Source organism: Chrysemys picta, chromosome 2 (genome assembly GCF_011386835.1).
Source record: "Chrysemys picta bellii isolate R12L10 chromosome 2, ASM1138683v2, whole genome shotgun sequence".
NCBI classification, from domain to species: domain Eukaryota; kingdom Metazoa; phylum Chordata; order Testudines; family Emydidae; genus Chrysemys; species Chrysemys picta.
In genome coordinates, this window is record NC_088792.1 from 164258623 (window position 1) to 164281290 (window position 22668).

General features: G+C 50.8%; 1 protein-coding gene across 1 annotated transcript in view; it reads right to left on the reverse strand.

Annotated features, from left to right (window-relative positions):
• SFRP1 (secreted frizzled related protein 1) overlaps positions 1–22440 on the reverse strand; it is a 44600-nt gene extending 22160 nt beyond the window's left edge. Inside the window, exons 1-2 of the mRNA XM_005286458.4 lie at positions 21646–22440; positions 9442–9519 (exon numbers count right to left, since the gene is read on the reverse strand). Of these exons, the coding sequence (XP_005286515.1) occupies positions 9442–9519; positions 21646–22189 (622 nt within the window). The 5' untranslated portion in view covers positions 22190–22440. The remainder of the gene's footprint in view (positions 1–9441; positions 9520–21645) is intronic.
• Positions 22441–22668: the final 228 nt, after the last annotated feature.

The following is a 22668-nucleotide window of genomic DNA, read 5'->3' on the forward strand; positions in this document are numbered from 1 at the left end:
ACACTGGCTCCACACCACTTGTGCTCATAAAAGATCCCCCTAGCACTTTTCCCAGGCCTCAGCGTGTGAACCCCAATGTCCTGACTCCCTAACATTCCTCCTGTGGTTTCAAATGGATACAGAATTCTTCACTCCATTTCCTAATTAGCTGCATAGTGTTGCTGTGTGCTGTTAAACTGCTGCTGCCTCCCACCCCAGACATGACTGCATTTCAGCAGTGGGTGAGACAATGCTTAAGCCTAGTCTGTAAATTGCCACTGGGATGCAGGCAAAGCTTTAGAAGTGTAAACTAGGATTACAAGAATGAATGGGAAAAGGCTGTAGAGAGCAGAGAGGTGTGGTGGACCCAGTGACAGCTGCCCTTTATAGCAAGCTTTAGTTTAAACATTTATTGTATGTGTCTGGCTTTGACAGAGAATCTGTAACCTGCCAGTTACCAGTGTTTACCTTGGTGGAAATTCACGAGAAATCTCAATCTGAACATCTTAGAGTTTATTTTAGTGCCAGATAAACAGTTCTGCTTGATAAATCACCCATGTGACAGTATCCCTCAAAGACTAAACAAAGATCTCAAGCACAATCCAGAGCCCTTTGAGGAACTTTCCAAAAGCTAATGCATCCTTAATTAGTTGCTCTTAACAGGTTGGAGCAGATGCCCAGGGCAGGATCTGAAATGTGCTGACACTCCTCCTGTCACTTTCCTCTCTGTTAAAGCCACAGGTAAGATTTACTGTTTCTAAATGGTGCTGCTTGCCAAGGGAGCTGACGGTGTTAGCTAAATACCAGGAACATCTGTGGGAAGAGAGGAAATGAACTTACACAATTCCAGGGAAGGAGAGGGCGAGAATCAAGAACATCAGAGCCATTCACTGAAAAAATGACTTGTCCTCCAAAGTCTTTCTTGTAGGTGAACAGGAGAGACCTCTCTGAACAGCTAAGCAGATGCCTTACCTATGGTTGGGCTAAAAAGAAAGGTCTGGAGAGATGGAGAAAGGCATTGCAGATAGATGTGATGGTGCGATTGGGGCTCAAGGTGCTTCTGAATGTTCCCAGCTTTCCCTCTAGCCTTCATCCTCTGGAGGGGAAACTGGTAACAAGCTCATGTGCTGTTTGAAACTGTGCAGCTAAAGCAGGACCAGCAAGATGCTAGGACTTCTCCTCCTGGTGCCATGGGAAGTATTAAAGCCAATTGCCTCAGTGCAAATCAGAATCCTGCCTCTGTGTCACCTTCACTTGCCTGGCAAGTCTTTAGTGACACCAAAAAGACTTTTGTCAAAGTATAAAGCGGTAACCCAGGTCTCTGCACAAAGCCTGGCTGGGTGGTCTGCTAGCCCATGACCCACCACTGCAAACTCCCTTGTCATTACAAGTAAATGACATAGACAAAAGACATTAGTTGGTCAAAACAAGGACAAGCCGTGGAAGTGAATGGCAGGATGGATAAAGGTGACTGATCAATTAGCTTTACCTGCTGCTGACCCTCTTTCATGCAAGGGTGGCCAGAGTGGAGCCAGAGGTCCGATGCCCAGACCTCCCTGCCACATGAACGAGGGAGCAGGACACGAAAGGTTCACATTCCCTCCCACTATGGCATGAAGTCATGGCAGGTGTTCACAGAATTCCATCCTGCCCCTTTTTCTCCCCCTCCCCCTGGTATAAATGGAACACGCTGCCCACTGGCACATTTGCAGGTACCCTGAATTAACTAAGTAGCTAATACATCAGGCTATAGTGTCTCTTATTCCCACCCTCCTGACTGGGCAGATTTGGAAGCAGCATTATTAACCCTCCTCAGGACTTCCACTTAACAGAGAGGAAAACACAGCAGCAGGAACTGGAACACTAACTACAGCTGCATGAACCGTGAGTCTGTCCCCAAAAGAACAGCAATGAAAACGGACATGGTCACGAAGGGATATCAAAGACCTGGCCACCTTCCCATTGTCACTGAGATTCATCCAGCTGCCAGGCAGGACCAGGAAACTCATCCACAACACACACCAGCCATGTGCTGATCAGCTTAGTGGAGACTTTTCTAGACTTGGGGGAGCATTTTGTTTTCAAACAGAAACAGTTTCTGGGAGTCTGGGACAACCAGGGGAAAGAGGCATTGGGAAAAGAGAGGAGTGGGTTGAACTTCAGATCCGCAACAGCTTCAGCACTTGTTTAAAAAATACAGATACACCTCAGAGTCATGCTGGTTTGGGGAAACAAAGACTGACTTCCAGGTGATTTGGAATGGCTGAAAGAACTGTCCAACCCAGGTTTGGGAGAGAAAAATCCATCAATGACAACATGGGAAAACACACTAGTATCTAGTGCCAGATGGACGCATTCATGTCGTTATGATGTAACAGAGCTCCTGTGTGATGTCATTGCTAAAACAACTTTCTTTCAACCAGTACACACCAACCCTATTCCTCTTTCCTGTATCTGGGACTAACAAAGAAGATAAAAGTATACTGCAGTATGTTTGGTGTTGTCATGATGTTTGTTTTATTCATTTAAATATCTCAGCTCATTGCATTGGTTTGATTTTGCATTCTTCTTGAAAAATTAATAAAAAACATTATTTTTTTAAAATGGCCAGACATGGCACATGTATTTCCATAATAGTCCAGTCTATGAAAAGTTCAGGCCAAATAAAATGAGTCCCAGAGTCTACATTATCCTGCAGCCACACACACAGCAGTGGGTTTACAGATCTGCTTATTGAACTCCAAATGGTCTGGGGCCCTGAGAACACCAGGAATTCAAGATCTGTCAAATCACAGTAAAACTTCAGGATCTTACAGTGATCTGAAGATGCTGTAGCTCTGGTTCTGATCATATGAATTTTTAGAATTATATTTCAATTGATGAGCATATGCAGCCATTGCCAATGGACTCTAGGTAGATTTTAGCAGTGCTGGCACATACCACTAACCCCAGGTTTCTAGATCTACATTATTTGAGGGGGACTCCCCCCACCCTCCACTCCCAAGTGATTTATATACTTTATACCCCAAAATAATATCTGAGTAGAGCCAATAGGAATATTCCTGAGAGCTGCTGGTTGGGGCATGAGCCCTCTGGCAGCATCTAAGGGTCTGTCTACACTGCGGTTAGACCCCCGCGGCTGGGCGGGCTCATGGGGCTCTGGCTAAAGGACTGTTTAACTGTGGGTTGCAGCCTGAGCTTTGGGACCCTCCCACCTCGCAGGGTCCTAGAGCCTTTTCTAAGTTTAACCCAACTGTTTCATCTCCCCACAAACACTATGAGACCTGAATGGAGGTAGCTACATGGGCAGACTGGCCCAGGGAACTGTCTCCAAAGGAGTATTTCTGCCCCATAGACTCTGTTGCAACAGAGTTTCTCAATAATCAAACCGCCATATGGGTTAGTTAATGTCCTGGGCTGCTCCACTAAGGGCCTGAATACTTCTGGTTTGGCCACCCTGGTGTGTTGTGTAACCATCCCAGCATTTGGGAAGAATATTCAGAACAAGACACTGATGACAAGCATGTGGTTAAATGTTTATTTCCCTTCCCAGTGTTTGCCCATAATGGCTCATTCCTCACATTCCAGTTGCTGTGGATGTAACGTGCATTGCAGGGACAATTGTTCTGAGTCTGCCAGCCCGACTTCGGGGAACAGCTCTTCCTCCCAGGTTTATTTATTTTTGCTCTGAGCAAAGTGGGTTTGTAGATGCTACACTTTCCCTTTAAGTGCACCAGCTCTGGTGCTCAGGCAGTGCTTGTAGCTGTTCCTGCACTCAACCATGAAGTGCAGGTTGGCGTTCTGGGGTTATTAGCAGTTGCTTGGAAGTTTCTTTGCTGACTCACTACCCATGGGGCTCAGCAGGCATGGACACCTCCTCTCTCCTGGCAAAGCCATAGCTAAGTCTAACAAAATATCACGGCATTTGCTTTGTTCACAAGCGGAGTCTCCCCCTTTCCAAACACAGACTTAGCGAGAGTAAAGACTGGGTGTGCAATGTAGTGCTAGCTCCAATTGCTGCAGTCACCTCAGCGGCTGAGCTGCAAACTCCAGAAGAGTTGCAAAGTCCAATGCAAAGAGCGGGCACGGTCAGCGTAGCAAATATGACAAGGGAGACGTCTAACAGCAAAGAAAAGCCTCTGTTTATAGACAGAGCAAACCAGACAGCAGGCAGCAAGTGCTGCTGTCTGAGATCAAGATCAGCAATGAGGAGAAGCTGCATCCAAGACACGATGGGAGAAGGATGTGACACACCTCAGGGAAAGTTCTATCACCATGTAATGCTAGAGAGGGCAAAAGGGAATTGCTAAACAGTGGGAGAAGATAGAGGGAGTCGACAGTCCAGTACAGAGACATGATCTTATGGAAAACAGGAATGACATAAAATTATAGACGCTGGTGTTCAGCTGCTAATGATCATGTAGCCGGATTTCTAGGAACACAGAAATCTCCAGACCAGATCAGACCAGGGCCCCATCTAGCCTGGTATCCTGTCCCTGGCAGTAGCTGGTACCAGCTGCTCCAAAGCAAGGTGCAAGAACCCTGCAGTGTGGGACTGATGGGCTAACCTGCCCGCAGGAAGTTTCCTCCCAACCCCCAATAGCTAGAGGATGGTGCCTGCCCTACAGCAGAAGAGTTTGTATCCCTTCCCAAAATTTGTTCAATATTTACTACAACAGCTCTAGATATTAGTTTCACCTGTATGAATGTAAATCCCTTTTTGAATGTTGTCAAACTCTTGGCCTCAATAATATCTGTGGCAGTGAGTTCCACCAGATAACTGTGAGTGTGAAAAAATATTTCCTCTGATCAGTTTGGAATTAGCCACCTTTCCATTTCCTGGTTCCGGTGCTTTGGGACATGAGACAATCCCCAGCAGCCTTCTCTGTCCCATTATTTATTTTGAATACCTTAACCATGTCCCCCCCCTTATTCATCTCTCTCTACAGTAACCAATAGTCTCAACATGAAAGTCAGACAAAGCCCTGGCTGGGATGATTTAGTTGGGGACTGGCCCTGCTTTGAGCAGTGGATTGGACTAGATACCTCCTGAGGTCCCTTCCAACCCTGATATTCTATGATTCAGGAGACTGAGAGGAGACCTGTGCAACAGGGCGGAACTCAGACTGCTTTCTCTCACCTGAACAAGCATTTCTAAAGACAGGAGACTTGCAGGCTGGCTGCCATATTGAATTCGAACTCCACTTTGGCTTCCACATCTGTTACTTGATCCAGTCTGAAGCATATGGATTCCTGGGAAGCGATTACATAGGTTTTCCTGTCTATGTCTTTTCCTTGTTGGAAAAAATCTGCCTTGAACTTGGGACATTTGGCCAATCAAATCTGCGGAGAGTCAAGCATTCATTGCCAGCAGAAAGGGTAATGAGGCCTGCATGCTGAGCAGGTTTGGGATTGCATAGCACACTTTGGCACAAGGCACGTTCAAGTGCTAATCCCTGAGGAATGCACACCTTGTTCAAAAGGCCTTTAAGAACCTTCCAGGAAAGTTACATTTACCAGCAAGGATGTCAAAAACAGTTAATGCTGGTTTGATCTGAAAAAAACTAATATTTTTCCTTACAATATTTTTCATTAAGTTCTATTTAGCTCTGATTGTCTGCCTCACATACTAAGCCACCAGCTCTGCATTCTTGTCCTCATTGCTCACCATAAGGGCTTATTTTTGCTTTCCGTAGCTGCAAAAGTTGCACATGGATTTGGCAGACGAACGCCGAGTTGATAAAAGGAATACAGCAGAACAGGCCAACATTGGGGATTTTCACTCGCCCATTGCTGCAAGTTTGTGCCTTGTCCACAAAAGCACGAATCGAAGCTGGAATGTGACACTTTGAAGTAGATAATGGAGTTAACTGAATTCATTGCACAGCCACGCGCGAGCATCCACTCACGACAGGCCTCCCTCTTCATCTCCCACCCTGCCCCCCCAATCCAAGCCTACCGCAAGCCTTCAGGAGGCAGCTGGGGGGAGTGGCCGGCATAGCCTTTCTCAGCTATTTTTCTCTGCCTGGATATCCTAGCACCAGGAAGCCTTGCAAGTCCTGCAGAGCAGTGTGGCAGGCCAAAAGAGCTCAGAGAAGCATCCAAACTTTTGGGTGCATCTTGATGACTCTGAAGTTCTAAGACATGCTGTCATCCTGCAGCCTCACTCCCCATGGGAGCCCCTGGGCAGATGTGCTGGGCAATGCACGGAGTCATGGAACAAGGCAACATAGTTCCCCTGACCCTGCTCACACTTGCCTGCATTGCACTAGCTATATGGCACACACTTGCCTTGTGGGCTTTAGGCTGCATCTTGTGGGACCAGCTAGCAATAGACTCTCGACTCTTCACCAACTCTAAGGTGAGAAAGGACCAATATGATCATCTAGTCTGACCTCTTGCATCACACAGACTCACCCAGGAAAGCCACTAAAGCCCTGTCAACGTCACAGCTCAGCCAGCTGGAGCTACAGCCACATTCAAGAAACCCACATTTGAATCCAAACCTTCACACACACACCTCACCCATTCCACAGTGGGGACACCTGCCCGAGGACAATGCCTTAAAGCAATAGCTGAAAGTACCCAGCATTCTGGGTCACCAGGTGCCCGGGGTGGGGCAGGGGGTCGTGTGTGTGTCTCCTGGGGTGTTATTCATTTGAGGGAGCAGAGGAGAAAGGCAGAGTGACCCACTGAGTGGAGCCATAGGGAGATCTCTCTCTCAGGCCGGGGCAATGCTGATTAACAGGGGCCTGGGAGGATCTGTGGTTCCTTTGCTCTGCGCTGGCTCCAATAGAGCTGGCTGGGATTGCTCCTGGACACCCCTGCTCCCCGGCGCTGGTGAATGGCTGGCCAATCAGATAACTGACTGGCTGAACCTTCCTGACCTCCGGCTCCGAGCAGAGACGGGGGCTCCGTGAGCCATAGAGCAGCTATTGTAAACACACAGGCTGCCCCATGGGGCTACGGGAGGAGAGGGGAAGGGGGCGGAAGTCTGGATGGCTCCTGCAAATGGCAGAGGACGGCAGCCAGGGTGGTTTGGAGGGAAAATGCTGCATTTTACATGAAAATGGAGTCACTAAGGGCACTGGCTGGCTCTACAATGTGTCAGCAGCACGTCAGCCAGGGAGCTCAGAGCATTCACTTCAACCAGCCCTGGACTCATCGGCCACCTGACGGGCACACCTGATCCCCCTGAAGCTCTAGACTGGCCAGCAGGGGTGCAGCCCAGCACAGATCTTGTCCCTGAACCAACCACTTTGCTGACAGCCTGGCTCTGTCCCCTCCACTTCAGCCTGGACCACACTGGCCTCCTCTCTGCAATGGCCAGACAGCAGGAGCAGGTCCCACCGAACAGCAGCACGGCCCCACTCCTGCAAACTCCTCCCCTGTGTCAGACATGGCCAGGGAAACCTGCTAGAAGTTTACTCTGCAAGAGTCACTGGTGACTGGGAGGCATCTGGAGGGAGTTTCCTTCCCACGTGAGTCAAAAGTGCTCCTGCTTGAACAGTGAGCAGTGCCAGAGCTCCAGCAGAGAGTGGGCGCTGGGCCCCTTCTCTGCAGAGCACCTCAGCCCAGCTGGGAGCCTGCATCGCTCTGCGTGGGGAATACGCTCTTCCCTTCTCCTCCAGCCGAGGTGCAGGTGCAAGGCTCCTGGGATGTCACTCGCAGTTACTAATCTTACTTACGCTCCAGGCAGAGAGCCAGCTCAGCTCGGCTGCAGCCTTCCCCAAGGCAGACCACAGGCTGACTGGCCAGGACACAAATCCCCACACGGATGGCTTTAGAGCCAGAGACACTGTCGAAACACAAATGTGCTAAGGAAGCCACGTTAACCCTGGAGCACCTAACAATCTTTACAGCAACCACCAAACCCCCACCACCCCCTGCAGACACTAGGTGATGTCTCCTGCAGTGCAGAGTTAACGGGGTGAGGCGGCGGTATTCAGGAGGGGCTGCCCCATTTCTGCACAGGGGACCCGCCCGTGCTGGAGGCAAGACCATGAACTGCCCCAAGCAGGGTCTAGTAGGGATGGGCAGCCTCCCAGGGAGAGCCCCCAGAGAAAGAGATGGGCGAAGAGTGGGGCCTTCAGCCACGGGCAGTGGGGAGGCTGCTGTGTGGAGGAGTATAACTCCAGAGCTGCAATGGCCTGGCTCCAGAGAGAGGAGGGGAGAAGTAATTTGGGTGAGGTGGGTGATGACAGGGGTTTGCAGAGTGGGACAGGGAACAATGAGTGGCTTCTGGCTGTCAGAGACCTTATCAAGTCCTGGGAAATCACAATAGCTTGGTCAGAGAGACTGCGAGCCCCCACGCTGTCCTTGCTTCTGCTCCCGGAGAGCAGGCCCCTGGGATTGCATGTAACTGCGCGGGGTGGAGGACGCTGCAGAAATAAACATCTTGGTTTTGGATGACTAACCACAGGGCCCGCTGTGTAGGGTGGAGAAGGGCAAAGCACCACAGGGGACACCGAGCTCTCTCCCCACCGGAACAGGAGTGTGGGAGTTTCCCCCTCCACAGTCCCAGCCCCCAAACTCAGCTGCACGTGGGCCCAAGTTAGCAAAGCAAGGCAGGATCCACGATCGGGAATGCACCCCTTCCACTTCCCACTGCCGCCACCTCCCCAGCTTCCCTGCGTGGCTAAGTCTGAGTCACTCAAACTCCAGGGCTCAGCTGCGTCCGGGCTGTAAGCACCTGAGCTTTTTATCCCTCACTGCCTGCCTTCCCGTTAGCCTCCTGATCTCTCCACTCCCCTCTCCCCGCCTCCCGCGGCACAACAGTGACATCTAGGGGCATGTCCATTTACTAGAGAGAAACCTGCCACCCAAGTGCCTTGGGGAGCCCCGGCTGGGGTGACATTGCAGCTGCCTGGGCATGGCAGGGAGGCACCCCAGTGGCCAATCCCACCCTGCTCTGCTACTTGAGTGGCCACGCTCCCCACTGTCAACTGGGGGTGCCGTTCCGCTGCTCCAGGCCAGTAGCCCTGGGCACTGGGTAGATGATGACAATGGGGCGCAGGACATGTACAGGGTCAGGCCCTGCTCCTGGGTGCGAGTTGCAGTCCCAGACTCGGCTCCATGCAGCTCCAGCATCAACAGTGCACTTCCCGTCTGATAACCAGACTCAGCCGAACAGCCATGGCTGCCCCAGGGGAACTTCCAGCTGGGCTCCTGCTGGCTCAGCGGGATGGATCCACATTGGTTTTTGACACAAGCACCAGAAAGAAAAGGCAATGCACGGTGGCCCTGCAGCAGCCATGCAGTGCTCCCAGCATGCTAGGAGGGAGCTGCTCCTCCTTCACTGAAATTACTGCACCATGGCACTTCCTAACCAAGACCGGAAACTGCCAGTAACTATCTGAGCAGCCCAAGGAGAGGGGGCTCTGCATGATATCGAGTTTCTCCTCCCTCGTGTACATTAGAAACTCTGAAAAGTGAGACGAGGAGGCCGGAATGTTTCCTTACCGAATTCACTGGCACACAGGTGTTCAATGATGGCGTCTGACTTCATCTCGTTGTCGCAGGGGGGACACACAGCCGTTCCTAGCCAGGGAGGAGAGACGGGATCAGTACAGAGCACACTCAAACTGGAGAGATTTGGTGCCAAACTGGTTACGCTCTCAGATCAGTTCCCACCAGGGCTACCCTCCCACAAGGCATTTGCTATGCGTCCCATGACGTGCTGGACCAATGGCCCAGCCCTGTGGAGGGTCTGAGGCCTCGGAAACATTTTGTCACCTGTAGCCCATGGAAAGGCCTAAAAGAGCCACTTTCAGATGGATGAGGAGCCTGGCTTGGTGCGCAGATAAAGGGAAATGCGTTAACGTTCAGTGAGGGCTGGTCTATATTTAAAACACTACAGCACAGACACTACCTATGCTGACAGGAGGGGTTCTCCCATCTCAGAAGAATTCTTCTGGCTCCTCCCTAGTGCTGACTACACAGGGACTTAGGTCGGCTTACCTATGTTGTCCCAGGGTGTGGATTTTTCACACCCCTGAAAGACGTAGCTAATTTTCTAGTCTAGACCAGGCCTAAGGAACTCTGCTGAAAGAGGCTCTCAGAGCCCTGGCCAGGAGCTTTCTGTGGTGAAGTGGGGCTCGCAGCCACAGCCTCCTACAGACAGAAGTTCTCTGCACCAACTTCCTTCTGCAGTTCCCAGCTCCCCGTACAATGGCGCTGAAGGCTAAAGGCTGCCAGCTGGGAGTTGTGCCACAAGTCACTGCTCAGTAAATGGGCCAGAACTGCCACTCTTGTGATAACCCCAAAAGGGCCAACTGGTGAAATCCTGCCTGGTAAGAACAGAAGCTATGGAAACGGAAATGTATTGAGTTATTCCATCTACCTTAATACCATCTTTTTGGTGGCCCAACGTGGGACTTAAAGAGTTACCCAAACTTGTACAAAGCTTGTTACCCAGTCAGAGGTTTGTTTAGATTTGAAGGATGGAGAGGAGGGAATTATTCGACTGAGATGAGGCTTTTACCTGTTACTGGTCCTATTGCAGTGGTGCTATTTTCCACAGGCTTTGAGGAGACTCAGCTCACTCTCCTCCCCCCCTGAGCAAACAAAACCCCTTCACCACTAGAGCGAGTGTGTGTGGGGGGTCTATGTGTCACACAATATCTCTGTGGCTCAGGAAGGTTTTAGCGCCATGTCACCTGCTGGGATGGCCCCCGAGGGACAGTCCCCACTGAGCATGTGTCAGGAATTCCCACCAAGTGCTGGTGGGCTTGTTTATTTGAGAAGTGGAGGGAAGCGCAGGACCCATCGTTTCTCCTTTTGCACCGCACTCATACCGTCCCTCCTCGTTACAAACCACCCTCTGGGCTGCAATGGTGCTTTTCTGCCCCTCCCCGCCCCCCCAGTCCCACAGCTCTGCTCTTGAGAAACTAGTCTCCGCTCCTGCTCCTAAAGGTCTGACTGCACTTGGGCTTCTCTGCCGCAGCAGGGGCACAAGGCAACTGACTGATGCCCTTCCCAGGGCTGGCCTAAGAGCAATACGGTGCACCCAACAAAGACACGCACAGAACTGCGGCCTGGCTTTGAGCTGCTGGGCAAGGTGGGGAGCCAGCCAGGGAAGGCAGCTGCCAAACTGGCAGGGAGAAGCTGTTCTGGGGCCCGATCCTAAGCAGCATCACTCCATGCTGCCTCCAAAGCTTCCAATGAATGGGGGGAAAGGGCATCACCACAAGTGACATCCTGGGCAGCATGGCTCAGCCGTGTAAAATCCCGAACTAACAATGCAGAGAAGGGGTGAGGCTCCCACCGAGATGGCTCCTCTTTCACCAGGGCGTGGCTACAGCAAGGACTCCTGCAGCTGCAGAGGCAGAATATACATCAGAGGGGGCCTGCAGGTTTGACAGCCCTAAAGGCTGGAGTTATGCCCAGAACAAGCCCAGCCTGGGCGGCAGCAAGGCAGCTACCCCCCTCCCACCCACATGCCTCGCTCTGAGCCCTAGCTTAGTATTGGACTGCAGCAGGGGGCTCTTAGGAGAGGATGGGATATGCCATCCCGGGTCATTTTCCTAAGATTCACCTTGTGAAGAGAGTACAAAGCCAGGTACTGAACTACCATCCTGTTTCCAAGTCCCTGCACCCAGCTCTCGGCAGACGGGCTGAGACCACCCAGCAGCACAGATTTATGCTGCTGAAGGATACATTTGTTGAAAATGAGACACTGCTTCTGTTCTTGTTCCAGCAAACTAGAGGGCCCTTTTTCACAGGAGAGAGATTCTCAGAGAATAAAAGAATACACCTCTGCTTGATACAACGTACAGAGAGGGTAATTAACCAGTAGAATATTTACCCAGGGTCAGGGTGGATTCTCCCTCACTGACAATTTTTAAATGAAGATTGGCTGTTGTTCTAAAAGATCTGCTGCAGGAGTTATTTTGCGGCACGTCTCTGGCCAGGAGGTGAGACTAGATGATCACAATGGTCCCTTCTGGATGTTGAATCTGTTAATCTAGGAGGCTTTCCCCCAGGCTCTTGAGGGCAGAAGAATGGGCATCCCACCTCAACGACCTTCAAGATTATTGGACAAAGAAACAGATCCCATGTGAAGTGAGGTGTAAACTCAGAGGAGAAGGATGGTCTTGTGCTTACGGTATTGTCCTGCCACTCAGGGAAGCAGAGGGTCAGTTCTCTGCCACTGGCTCCCTAGATAGCCTCGTCCAAGTCACATAGTAATTCTGTCCCCCTCTGTTAAATGGGGGTGATAAACCTTCCCTTGTCTATGTAGGTTCTAAATGCTTTGAGTCAAGGACTGTCTGTTACTATTTGCATGTGCAGGTCCCTGCCCAATGGGGCCCTGATTTCAGTCAAGTTTGTAAATGCTACTGGGGAACAAATCATTAACCACAGTGTTCATGTAACAATTAGAATTGAGCTCATCTCATGATCCAGGTGTCCATTGATTCTGTCTCTCTTTCTCCACCATGGGTGGGAGGAGGAGTGGGCAGGGATGTATGGCACAGGCCCCCTGTGAAACAATAACATGCAATCACCACTTCTAGCTTTTTAATTTACAAGTGACTTTGATAGGAGCAGGATCCAGCCCTCAGGGCTTAACCAGGGCCTCAGTTTACCCCCCAGGATGTTGTTTTTCAATAAGCAGTCAAGGAAGATGTCCATCCAGCCTCCAAACATTAATGAACTGGATGAAATGGACGGAGGAAGCCACAGGGCCTCACCAGGGCATTCTCCTCCAAGTGCTTGGACTGAGAGCCAGGAGGCTGTAGCCGCATGTCCCGAGATCAGCACAGAGCTGGGAGGTTAGTCGCACAGCTATTTGCATGCACCACACTAGGGAGAAAAGGTGGGGTTTCCCCATGTATTACCACACTAGGGAGAAAAGGTGGGGTTTCCCCACGTATTACCACACTAGGGAGAAAAGGTGGGATTTCCCCACGTATTAGCTCACACCTGGAAACAGCCATGTGGCCGGGGCAATCTGTCATTTGCACACCTGTTAACGGGCTGAGGTAAACACTGGGGGGAGCTGAAGAGTTAAGCCAGTTAGCCCATGTGAAAACCACAATTGCCTTCTCCACACCAGGATTTTACCACGTGTTAACCCCCGTGTCACTGGAGCCCCGGAGACTCCCCGTTGTGCTGGGTGCTGCACAGACCCACAGTAAGAGAGGGAGGGAGGGAGGCACAGCAGGGAAGTGACTCGACCACGGTCACAGAGCAGGGCAGGGTAGATGTGAGAACAGAGCCCAGGCTCCTGAATCCCAGCCCTGCGCCCTGGACTCCCCGATCCCCTCGCTCAGTGTCTGTAACTCAATCATTCAGTGTGACTTTTCACTGCGTTCCTCCTGTTAGCAGACTCAACACCAAAAGGCTGGCTGTAAAAGATGTTTGCAGCAGGGCTAGACTCGCTGCAGGGTTTATGGCAGCAGAATTACCTGGTGGCAGGAATTACCCCAGAGCCCCAGTGCATGGCAGCAGAGCAAGGTGCCCCCTACACCAAGGGCCCAGAGCCAGCAGAAAAGTCCTGAAAGTAACTGACCCTTTGGCCAATCTCCTGACTCAGCACATCCCCTGTGCAGCCTCTACCAAGACAGCTCACTGTACTTTAAAGCTGCCCTCCCTTGCTGAAGCCCACCTGGAAGCCGGAGGGTGCCAACACCTGTTGTTGGGTGGGGGTGAATCAAGCCAATTTCTACTTGTTTCAATCGAGAATGAGCTTGGCAGATAAGAACACATCTCCAGATGGCTTCACAGAAAGTCCCAGCCAGCATCAGACCCAGACGGAGACTGCAGCCAGCAAAGTGCAGCAAAGTGCTGGCTGAGAGGGAATCTGGTTCCAGGCAGGTGCAGTGACAGCAGAGTCCTTCCCTTTTCCCACAGAATAACTGACCTGTGAGCAGAGGTTTCTGCCAGTGGACCTTCTACTCTCCTGTGCTGTCCACCTGCTTTCCTTGGGTCTGGTCCCACTGCACTTTAATCCATTGTTGGGCCAGCCCCCACATCCCCTGGAACATGCATGCAGGCTGGTATTTGGGGTGCAGGGTGAGTTCAGAACCAGCCTCCCACCAGCTGGTGCACTCTGCTTTGTACCTTGAGGGAGGTGCAATCCGTGGGGTGGAACGTACAAGCCCCCTCTCACTTCCACCAGCTGCAGAACAGTTTCTAGTCTGACTTTACCCAAAGAAAGCAGTAGTGGCTTGAACACTAGCCTAGGCCTCAGGAGACATGGGTTCTCTTCCCAGCTCTGCCAGTGACCTGGGCAAGTCATTTCCCAGCTATGTGCCTCAGTTTCCCCATCTGTAAAATGGGGTTAATGATACTGACTTCCTTTGTAAAGTGCTTTGAAGCCTACTGATAAGAGTGAGGCACAAACAATAGCAGCTGTGTCCTCAGACCATTACTAAACTTCTTGCTGGTTCAAGAGCAAATGCAGAGTGCTTTCCACTCGGTCAGGAGCTCCAGGAGTTACTTCACAGCATGCCCACAAGAGAGGGGAACTGCTGAGGACCATGACACCAAAGCTGAACATGGGAAAGCCCAAAGAGCAGCTGTTGCTCTCTGTGGCTTGAAGGGCTGGTGCTGTCAGGCTCAGAGGATTAGATTTTTATCAGTAAGTGTCAATAAACACTGATTTCACCGAACACAAACAAACTGACCACAAACATTTCCATCCATAATAACAGAAATTCACAGCTAGGCACAGTGATGAAAATGCTGCATGAGAACTTGTTAGCATTTGATTTAAGGCTCTTTACATGTGATGTTGACAGCTTGTGTTTTAATGGTTATAAAGCTTTAACTTTATGAGTCTCGACATCTGCTGTCATTAAATAATTGTCTGACCCTCCCCCCCCCATAATTTCCCACAACTGTGAAAATTTAAATAAAAACAAATCAGGGGGAAAAAATGCTTAAAACCCATAATTTTGCACAACTGTGAACATTTAAATGATAAAAATTGAAAAAACAAATCCTTAAAAATAAACATTGACGTTATCTGTCAATATTATATAAAAAACAGTGAATTCTGCCCAGCCTATTTGTGAGCTAATTGCTGATAATATCTGCCCCCGGGGATTGTCACATAGTTTCACACAAGCCATGTGGTTCTTCCTGGGAAAAGGCTGCCATCTAAAGGCAGAGCAGCGCCCAGCATGCCTCGTGGAAGTTAAAGTCTTTCCGCCACATTCCTTTCAACATCCCACCTGAGAAGTAATTAGCAGCTCTGCATACGCTTCCCTGCCTGGCAGGACGCAGAGCAGGGACTGTGCGATCCCCACGCTGGAAGGTGTGACGGAGAGCAGCCAAACCAAGCTTAAACACACACGTACACTCAGCTCCACCTCCACGAGCACAAAGACCAAGCGCCTCAGTGGTGTTTCCTAATGATAGCTGCGCTTTCTCCTCTCTCTCGCCCACTGTTAACGGCCACGTCTCCTTGTGCTGTGCACGTACAGCCCCTATTCTGGGGAGAAGGCCGTCACATCCCATCTCCAGCCATCCTGCTGGAGTTCACCCTGCCTGCATGTCAGGCCCCTGGTGAGGTGCAGGCCAAGGCACAGGATGTGCTATCTTATGGTTACCATTGCAACCCACAGAGAAAGGCACATGGACGCTGGCTATGTACTCATCTCCTCATCACAGATATAAGAGCGTGAGCCTGGCTAGGTCACTGTCCCGCCCTGTGCTGCCAGCTCCCCCCGGGGTTAGTAACATTTAACTGCCTGAAAGGATGGCTTGAGGATTTACATACGAGTGTTTGCACAGCACTTGGAGATCTCCAGCTGGAAGGGGGGGAAGGGCTTGGCGTTTCAGAGCCCCGGCACCTCTGGGCCTGGCGATTCATCGCCCCGGCACCTCTGGGCCTGGCGGTTCATCGCCCTGGCACCTCTGGGCCTGGCGGTTCAGAGCCCCGGCATCTCTGGGCTTGACAGGTAAGTTATGTATGTAAAAAATTTGCTTGAGCCCCCGCCCCTCTTTCATTACAAATTAAGTCCTGTGTACTGGCAATACATATTCAGAAGCTGGCACTTGGCTGGCTCCCAGGAATGGCTTGTATGGACACTGGGGGGCAGGGTAACCCCACAATGCCTGCGGGACTCGGGTGAAACAAGTTACTTGTTATCTGGGCCCAGCAGGATTCCCAGGCGTTGTGTCTCTTAGCCCCATGATGCCCTGGGGGAGGGAGCATGCCCCTCAAGGACAAAGGGGATTCTTCAGACTCCGAGACCCCTTGCTGGGCACTTGTGAGAGCTGTCTGACTTTGAACAGTCACTAGCCCCCAGGCTACTCAGAATAGGTTTAGTGACCGGACCGAGTCTTTCCCTGCAGCCCATGGTTCAGCTCCACTGCCCCTGCACTGGGCCCAGGAGAGACCCAGAACAAACTGGGGAGCAACACAACACTCGGCTCTGACGTGGGTCAACGCCCAGCAGCACTGAGGCCCCGTCTGCACTCCCAAGTTACGTCAGCCTCACTTACGTCGGCATACGGCTCCCGCAGTTATTAAATCCCTGGGGTGTGCACACTTGCTCCAGGTGTCGGCAGTGCACGTACTCCTCATGTAGCAATTGTACTGTCAGCGTGGGGCATTGTGGGATGGCCCAGAACGCCAGTAACAGTAGCCGTAAGCAACACAGTGTCTACACTGACACTGCGTCGACCTAACTACATCGACCGTGACTCTCCGCCGCTCGGGGAGGTGGGGTTACCAAATTGGCTAGAGAGGCACTTACATCGGCTGGAGCCAAATTTAAGTGAAGACACTTCCACAGCTAGGTCGATGCAAGACAACTTACGTCGACCTAACCCTGTAGTCCAGACCTGGCCTAAACTAACGCTCTGGGGCTGCAAAGAAATTGATACTGGCCTGGGTTCCCAGGCTACACAGTGAGCTCAGACCACCGGAGGCCCGGACAAAGCCTTGCTTGAGCATCTTCTAGCTGGTGTGAGCTGTGACTGGGCCAACACGCTGTTTTCTGCATTTGACAGCAGTTCTGTACACAACCTCAGTCTGTTCCCAGCCTGGTTTTCCCCTGCTGCCCATTTCCTACCGCTCAGCTTTCAAGCAGCCGTACTCCAGGGGCAGGAAGAGGAATGTGTAATGCAATATTAATCTGTGACTCCCCTGATGCATCCTGTAGGCCTGCAGGCTTTACCGCCTCCTACTTAAGGAGAAAGGAATTCAGCAGGTCAGCTCTTTGAGAGGCAGAACCAAATTCCAGTGCCAAGGTGTTAATGGGGGAAAATACTGAAAGGGTTCGTTCGTTTTTATTAATATGGGAGGGGGGAGCAGTGCTGGGCTCTGTCCTTATTTAAGTCAACAGGAAACAAGCCCCAGCACCTGAAATGTAAGGGGCTCCAGTTCAGTTTGGATTTTTCTTTTTATTAAAGAAACAAACAAACAAACAAACAAACTACCCCCAGGAGCAGAGGAGCCCAACAGCCCCAGCGGTTTAACAGCAGAAAAGCCCAGGCTGAACTGCTACACTGCAGCTCACTCACCTCGTTGGTCCGTTATCAGCCCATAGCTGGGAGGCTGGGGGCTTTCTGAGGGAGCTCTGCAACTCGCTCTGCAGTGGTTATTTGCAGGAGTGTGAGGTGCTGGGACCTGCAGAGGCTCAGCACCTGCATGTATTGATCTTCAGTCCAAGGTCCAACTCTTTGCTAGGCGGTTGGGTAGGAGACGTTGGCTGGGAAGGTGTCCCAGAGTTGCTGTAGATTAGGGAGGTGGTTGGGATTAACATGCAAATTCACTCTGCCTATTAGCTGTTTGTTTCTAATAGAAGGGGGCAAACAAATCTTAGTAAATAATGCATCTGGGAAACTGAGCCCGCTTCTCTGTTTGTCAGTTATGCACAAAGAGACTGTGGTCCAGCCTCCACTGCTGTAAATCGCTCCACTGACGTCACTGCAGCTACATCAAGTGATACCAGCTGAGGATCAAGCCCTATGATTGTTGCAAAATGTTTTCTATTTGAAACTATGTGCCTGATGCAGAAATATCCTGCAGATGGTCACACAGCAGTCGCTATTTGTTATCCCTGGTGGGTGACTGGTCAGCTATTGTATTTTTTTCTCCAAATGGACAACTGAAACCTTACCAGCAGGAGCCAGAAAAGTGAAAGGGATTTCAAGATGGCTGCAGGAACTTTCCCAGCATGTGCCTTCACGTGAACACACTTTTGTACGAGAATCCAAAGACTCTTGCTTTCTGGAAATGTTCTTGCAAACAAACAAAATCACTTGTGTGAATATTCACGGCAAACAAGAGTGTGAATGCCATTTAACAGAGGTGTGGGTGTAGCTGAGGACTTCGGTACTTTCTTTCCACAACTTGCCCAAGCCTAGTTACTAATTTGTGCTTTTAAGTGAACTGTCAATGGATCCTGAAGCTTTTGTGATGGGCTTGTTTCTCAAGTGCTGATAGAACAGGGCCATGTCTACACTATGGGCACTACAGTGACACTGCTATGGTGCTGTGGGTTCCTATACTGATGGAAGGGATCTTTCCATCGCTGGAGGCAATCTACCTCTTCAAGAGGCAGTAGCTAGGTCAACAGAAGAATTCTTCCATCAACCTACCCGCTTCTAGGTCGACCTACCCAGAGCACTCAGGAGTGTGAATGTTTTTCACTCTCCTGAGCACTGTAGCTATGTTGATGTAACTTTTAAGTGCAGACCAAACCTAGGTCCTTTCTGCAACCCACAGAAAAGGATTCACAAAACGCTTGAAACCGGAGTTGACGTCATTTATTGTAACACAGTCACTTTAATGACTACCGTGAATGGCATAATGATATTTATATTGTGTTGGCGACCATGTTAGAAATGGTTAGAGAGGGACAGTTCTCAACAGCACTGCCCAGGGGAGGGCGCTGAGTTTTAAATCCAGTGTTTATCTAAAACTATAGTTGGACGTTTCTAAAGCTATGTCTACACCTAGCACTTTTGTCGGAAAAGCATTTGTCAGTGAAAAAAAATCACCACCTCCCCCGACTGACATAAGTTACACCGACAAAAGCAGCAGCGTAGAGAAGCTCTCCCGCCAACACAGCTACCGCCGCTCATTTGGGATGGTTTAATTATGCCGACTGGAGAGCTCTCTCCCACCGGCATAAAGCAGGTACACAGGAGACCTTACAATGGCGCAGCTGCAGCAGTACAGCTGAGCCTAACCATATGGGAAAGCTGAGCAAAATCGGTTTGTTCGGAAAGATCTTCTTTCCGAGCCCCTGAAAACAGCACTGATTTTAAAAGAAGAAGTCGGGAAGTGCTGAGTCTGGGCTGACCCAGAGCGGTGGGAATCTGTAATGATGGGTGTTACCGCGAAAGCACATGGGGACAGAACTGCCCTGGGAATTCCAAGAGGCACAGAACAAGTCCTCCTATGTTCTCAGAAGACAAGAGCGCAGCTCTGCTGAGTTGCTGTAGCCTTTTCACAGCCTTCCTTCAAAGTAAAGCACTTTTCCAAGAGATAAAGTTGGGACAAAACCCAGCAAAAGCCTGAAAATTGGAGATTGTGCTCCACAAATCCCTGCTGTTCCCCCATGTCCTGCCCCTCAGATGGGACTCTCAGTGTACCTGGGAACTCACTTGGGCTGCCCAGTTTGCCTCGACTGTGGGTGGAGTGGTGGGTTCCCTATGGGGATGTGATAACAGACTAAGCTTCTCTCCTCCCCCACCCCCTCATTTACTGGCCATGGCTGGACCTTACAGTGCGTATCATACCCCACATGCTGCTGTCCAGACAGATTGTGTTGGCCCCGCTGCACCAGGTGACCCCTGAGAGATGGCGTCTCCCCCAACACTCCTTGTCACACATTGTCACTTGGTCAGGTTAGTAACCCAAACACGGCGTCACTCTGCCCTTTTCCACCTAGTGTTAAACTGAGGGCTCAGATGCTCTAATTCACAGCAGCAGGGGCTATCCAGCTCCCCGTTCTCCAAGGAGCCACCCTCCCTCCTGCCAAGGAAGGTTCAGGAGATGGGAAACGCTGCGGAAGCCCCTGATGCACTGGGCCGGGGATGGAGAAACGGGTCAGTCCCATCCCTGCTGAACGAAAGCACCAGAACTCTTACTCTCTGCCCAAACTGAGCAGCCCCCATGTTGGCAGGGGCTGGGATCCTAGCTGTGAATGGACAGGGAGAAAGTACCTTCCACCCCCCTGCTCCCCACTCTATTCAGCACTAAGAGTTAACCGAGCTGTGCCTCTCTCTCTGCAAGTGCTCTGTGCTCTAATTTTTACAGACACTCTGAGGATGTTACTCCTTGATTCCAGACTGCGTTCATTTCCTGCCCTAGAGAGTGGAAATTAAATGATAATTGGAGGATTCTGGGCAGTACAGTTTCTGGTGTGGAAAGTAGCATAATATTATATAACCCGCAGTGACAGGAGAAACCCAGGCTGGCTGGGCAAGGGCTCTCCCTCAGCACTGAGCAGAACATAAAGTACTTTGTTTGCCAAAGGTAACTGCATTTGAGCAGCTATAGCGAATGGCAAATTTATCTTCAGATGAACCCCGGACACACAGGGAATAAATCACTGGAATTATTCCCCTGGCTGCCGCGAACTCCCTCCAAAAGCAGCTCAGGAAAACCAAGTAAGCCTGTCCCTTCCAAGTGAAGCTAGAGGCACCAGAAGAAGAGAGCCGCAACCCCTTTTTAAATACATTGTCTTCATTTTTTTATATTCTCTTTCCTGCCAACCTCTGAAATACTTTTAGGATCCAGAACTGGAGAGCTAAACACTAGGTCCTGTATTTGTTTTAAAAGTTTTAAGCAACAAACCAAAGATTAGTGTAACTCAATCCACGCAAGCCCGTGTAATATCAAATAGACCTACTGTCCAATAGAATCAAACAAGCAGTTTGCCTCTGCTTTGTCCAAATACCTGGAAGTCTGTTTAACTTACAGTAAAATTCTTGATCAGAAATGTTGCCCTGTACAAAACTCCAGCCCCAGGTCCAGGTTTACAGCCCTTACCTGAAATGAACAGGATTTGTTTTTCTAAAATAGGTGTAACCTGCTGCACTGAGGCTGCTTTGTGGCATGACTGAAGCAAGCCCATCCAGCCTCAAACTTCAGCGCTGCTAGGAAAACAAGGTGTTCCTGACAGGTTTATTTTCACTGCTTCCCCAGGTTAGCACAGGTTTAGACGTGTGGCCTGGGCTGTTACTATAAAATGATTCCACGAGACTTAGGAATGCAAGGAAAGGTCCCTTAGAACAGAGGCAGCAGCCATCCCTTTCACGTCACTGTCAATAGTGGTAGACGGGTCCCAGATATCAATACTAGGCTCCAGCCTAAGAGAATCAGAACCACCAGGAAGGAGCCCAGCCCAGAGGAGAACGTTTACATGCTTAGAGGCTGATCCTGCTAGTGTCTACGATACTGAACTTCGGCAGAACGCTTGCTGCAGAGAGGGGACACTCAGAGAGAAGAGTTGCTCACAAAGTGGTAGCTGGGGCAAGTTCTAAAGGGAGAATGTCCCTTCGCATCCCCCCTCTGTGGCAGGAGGACGGGCTGCTACCCCAGAGCAGAGTTCAGGTAACTCTTGCTATCGCTTCTGGAGGGAGTTCTTCTTTGGACTGGAGCTGCATCTCTCTCAGGCCAGTCTCTGCTCTGCTAGGAAAGGTGGGAAACCAGGGGTTAGTAGGGACAGGGACAGGGCCAGCACCGGTGAGACTTACCTTGGGGCTTGGAAGCCTCTGTGGCATTGGGAGTGGTCATCGCAATGCAGACGTCGTCCTGGGGGAACTGGTCGCACTTGAGCATTTCTGGCCAGTAGAAGCCAAAGAACTGCATGACGGGCTCGCAGGAGTCACGCACGGCCTCGCAGAGCCAGCGGCAGGGATAGATGGGCCGGTCCAGGCACACGGGGGCAAACAGGGAGCAGAGGAAGACCTGGGTGCCAATGTGGCAGTTCTTGTTGAGCAAGGGCACCCAGCTGCTGGCCTGCTGCTTCACCTCGGCCATGGTCTCGTGGTCCAGCAGGTTGGGCAGGACCATCTTGTCATAGCCCACGCTGTGGCAGAGGCGCAGGTCTGCTGGGATGGCCACGCACTGCGGGGGTTTGGTGTAAAATCGCCCACTTTGGTAAGAGCCTATGTCGGACTGGAAACTCACATAGTCGTATTCATTTGCATTACTGCAAGCAAAGAGTCCGGCCGCCAAGGCCAGCAGAACCCCGGCTCCGCTCCAGCTGGGGCCTCCTGGACTCTGGACTCTGCCCATCCTTTAAGCTGAATGAAATCAAGTTCCAGGAGCTTTCTGCTTCCTTTCCCCTCCTGGGTTGGAGGTCTGCAAGGAAATCCTCCCGCCCGGTGCAAGGCAGAGGTCTGCCCTCCTTCACTTGCCTCTGAGTGACTGAGCGAAGGAAGCAGCCTCTCGCCTGGTGGCTGTGCCTGGAGCACCTACTCTGAAGGCAGCAGGACTGAGAATGGCCAGAGCTCTTGTTGGAGAGAGTTTCTGAGCCTCACACACCAGCCAATCAGCACTGAGCTGCCCCTAGTGCACTCATTTACGAGTGTCAGTCACAGACTCAATTAGCCAATCACCTCCCTAGCACGAGCTCATTTGGGTATAAGCTAGATACAGGTCAACTCCCCTTAAAACAAAACCCAAAGCTGCACAACAGAGTGAACTGCATCTTCCCTGCAGGAAGCAGCAAACTTCTCGGATGCCAGCTAATGGAGAGAGCTCATGTTTTACCT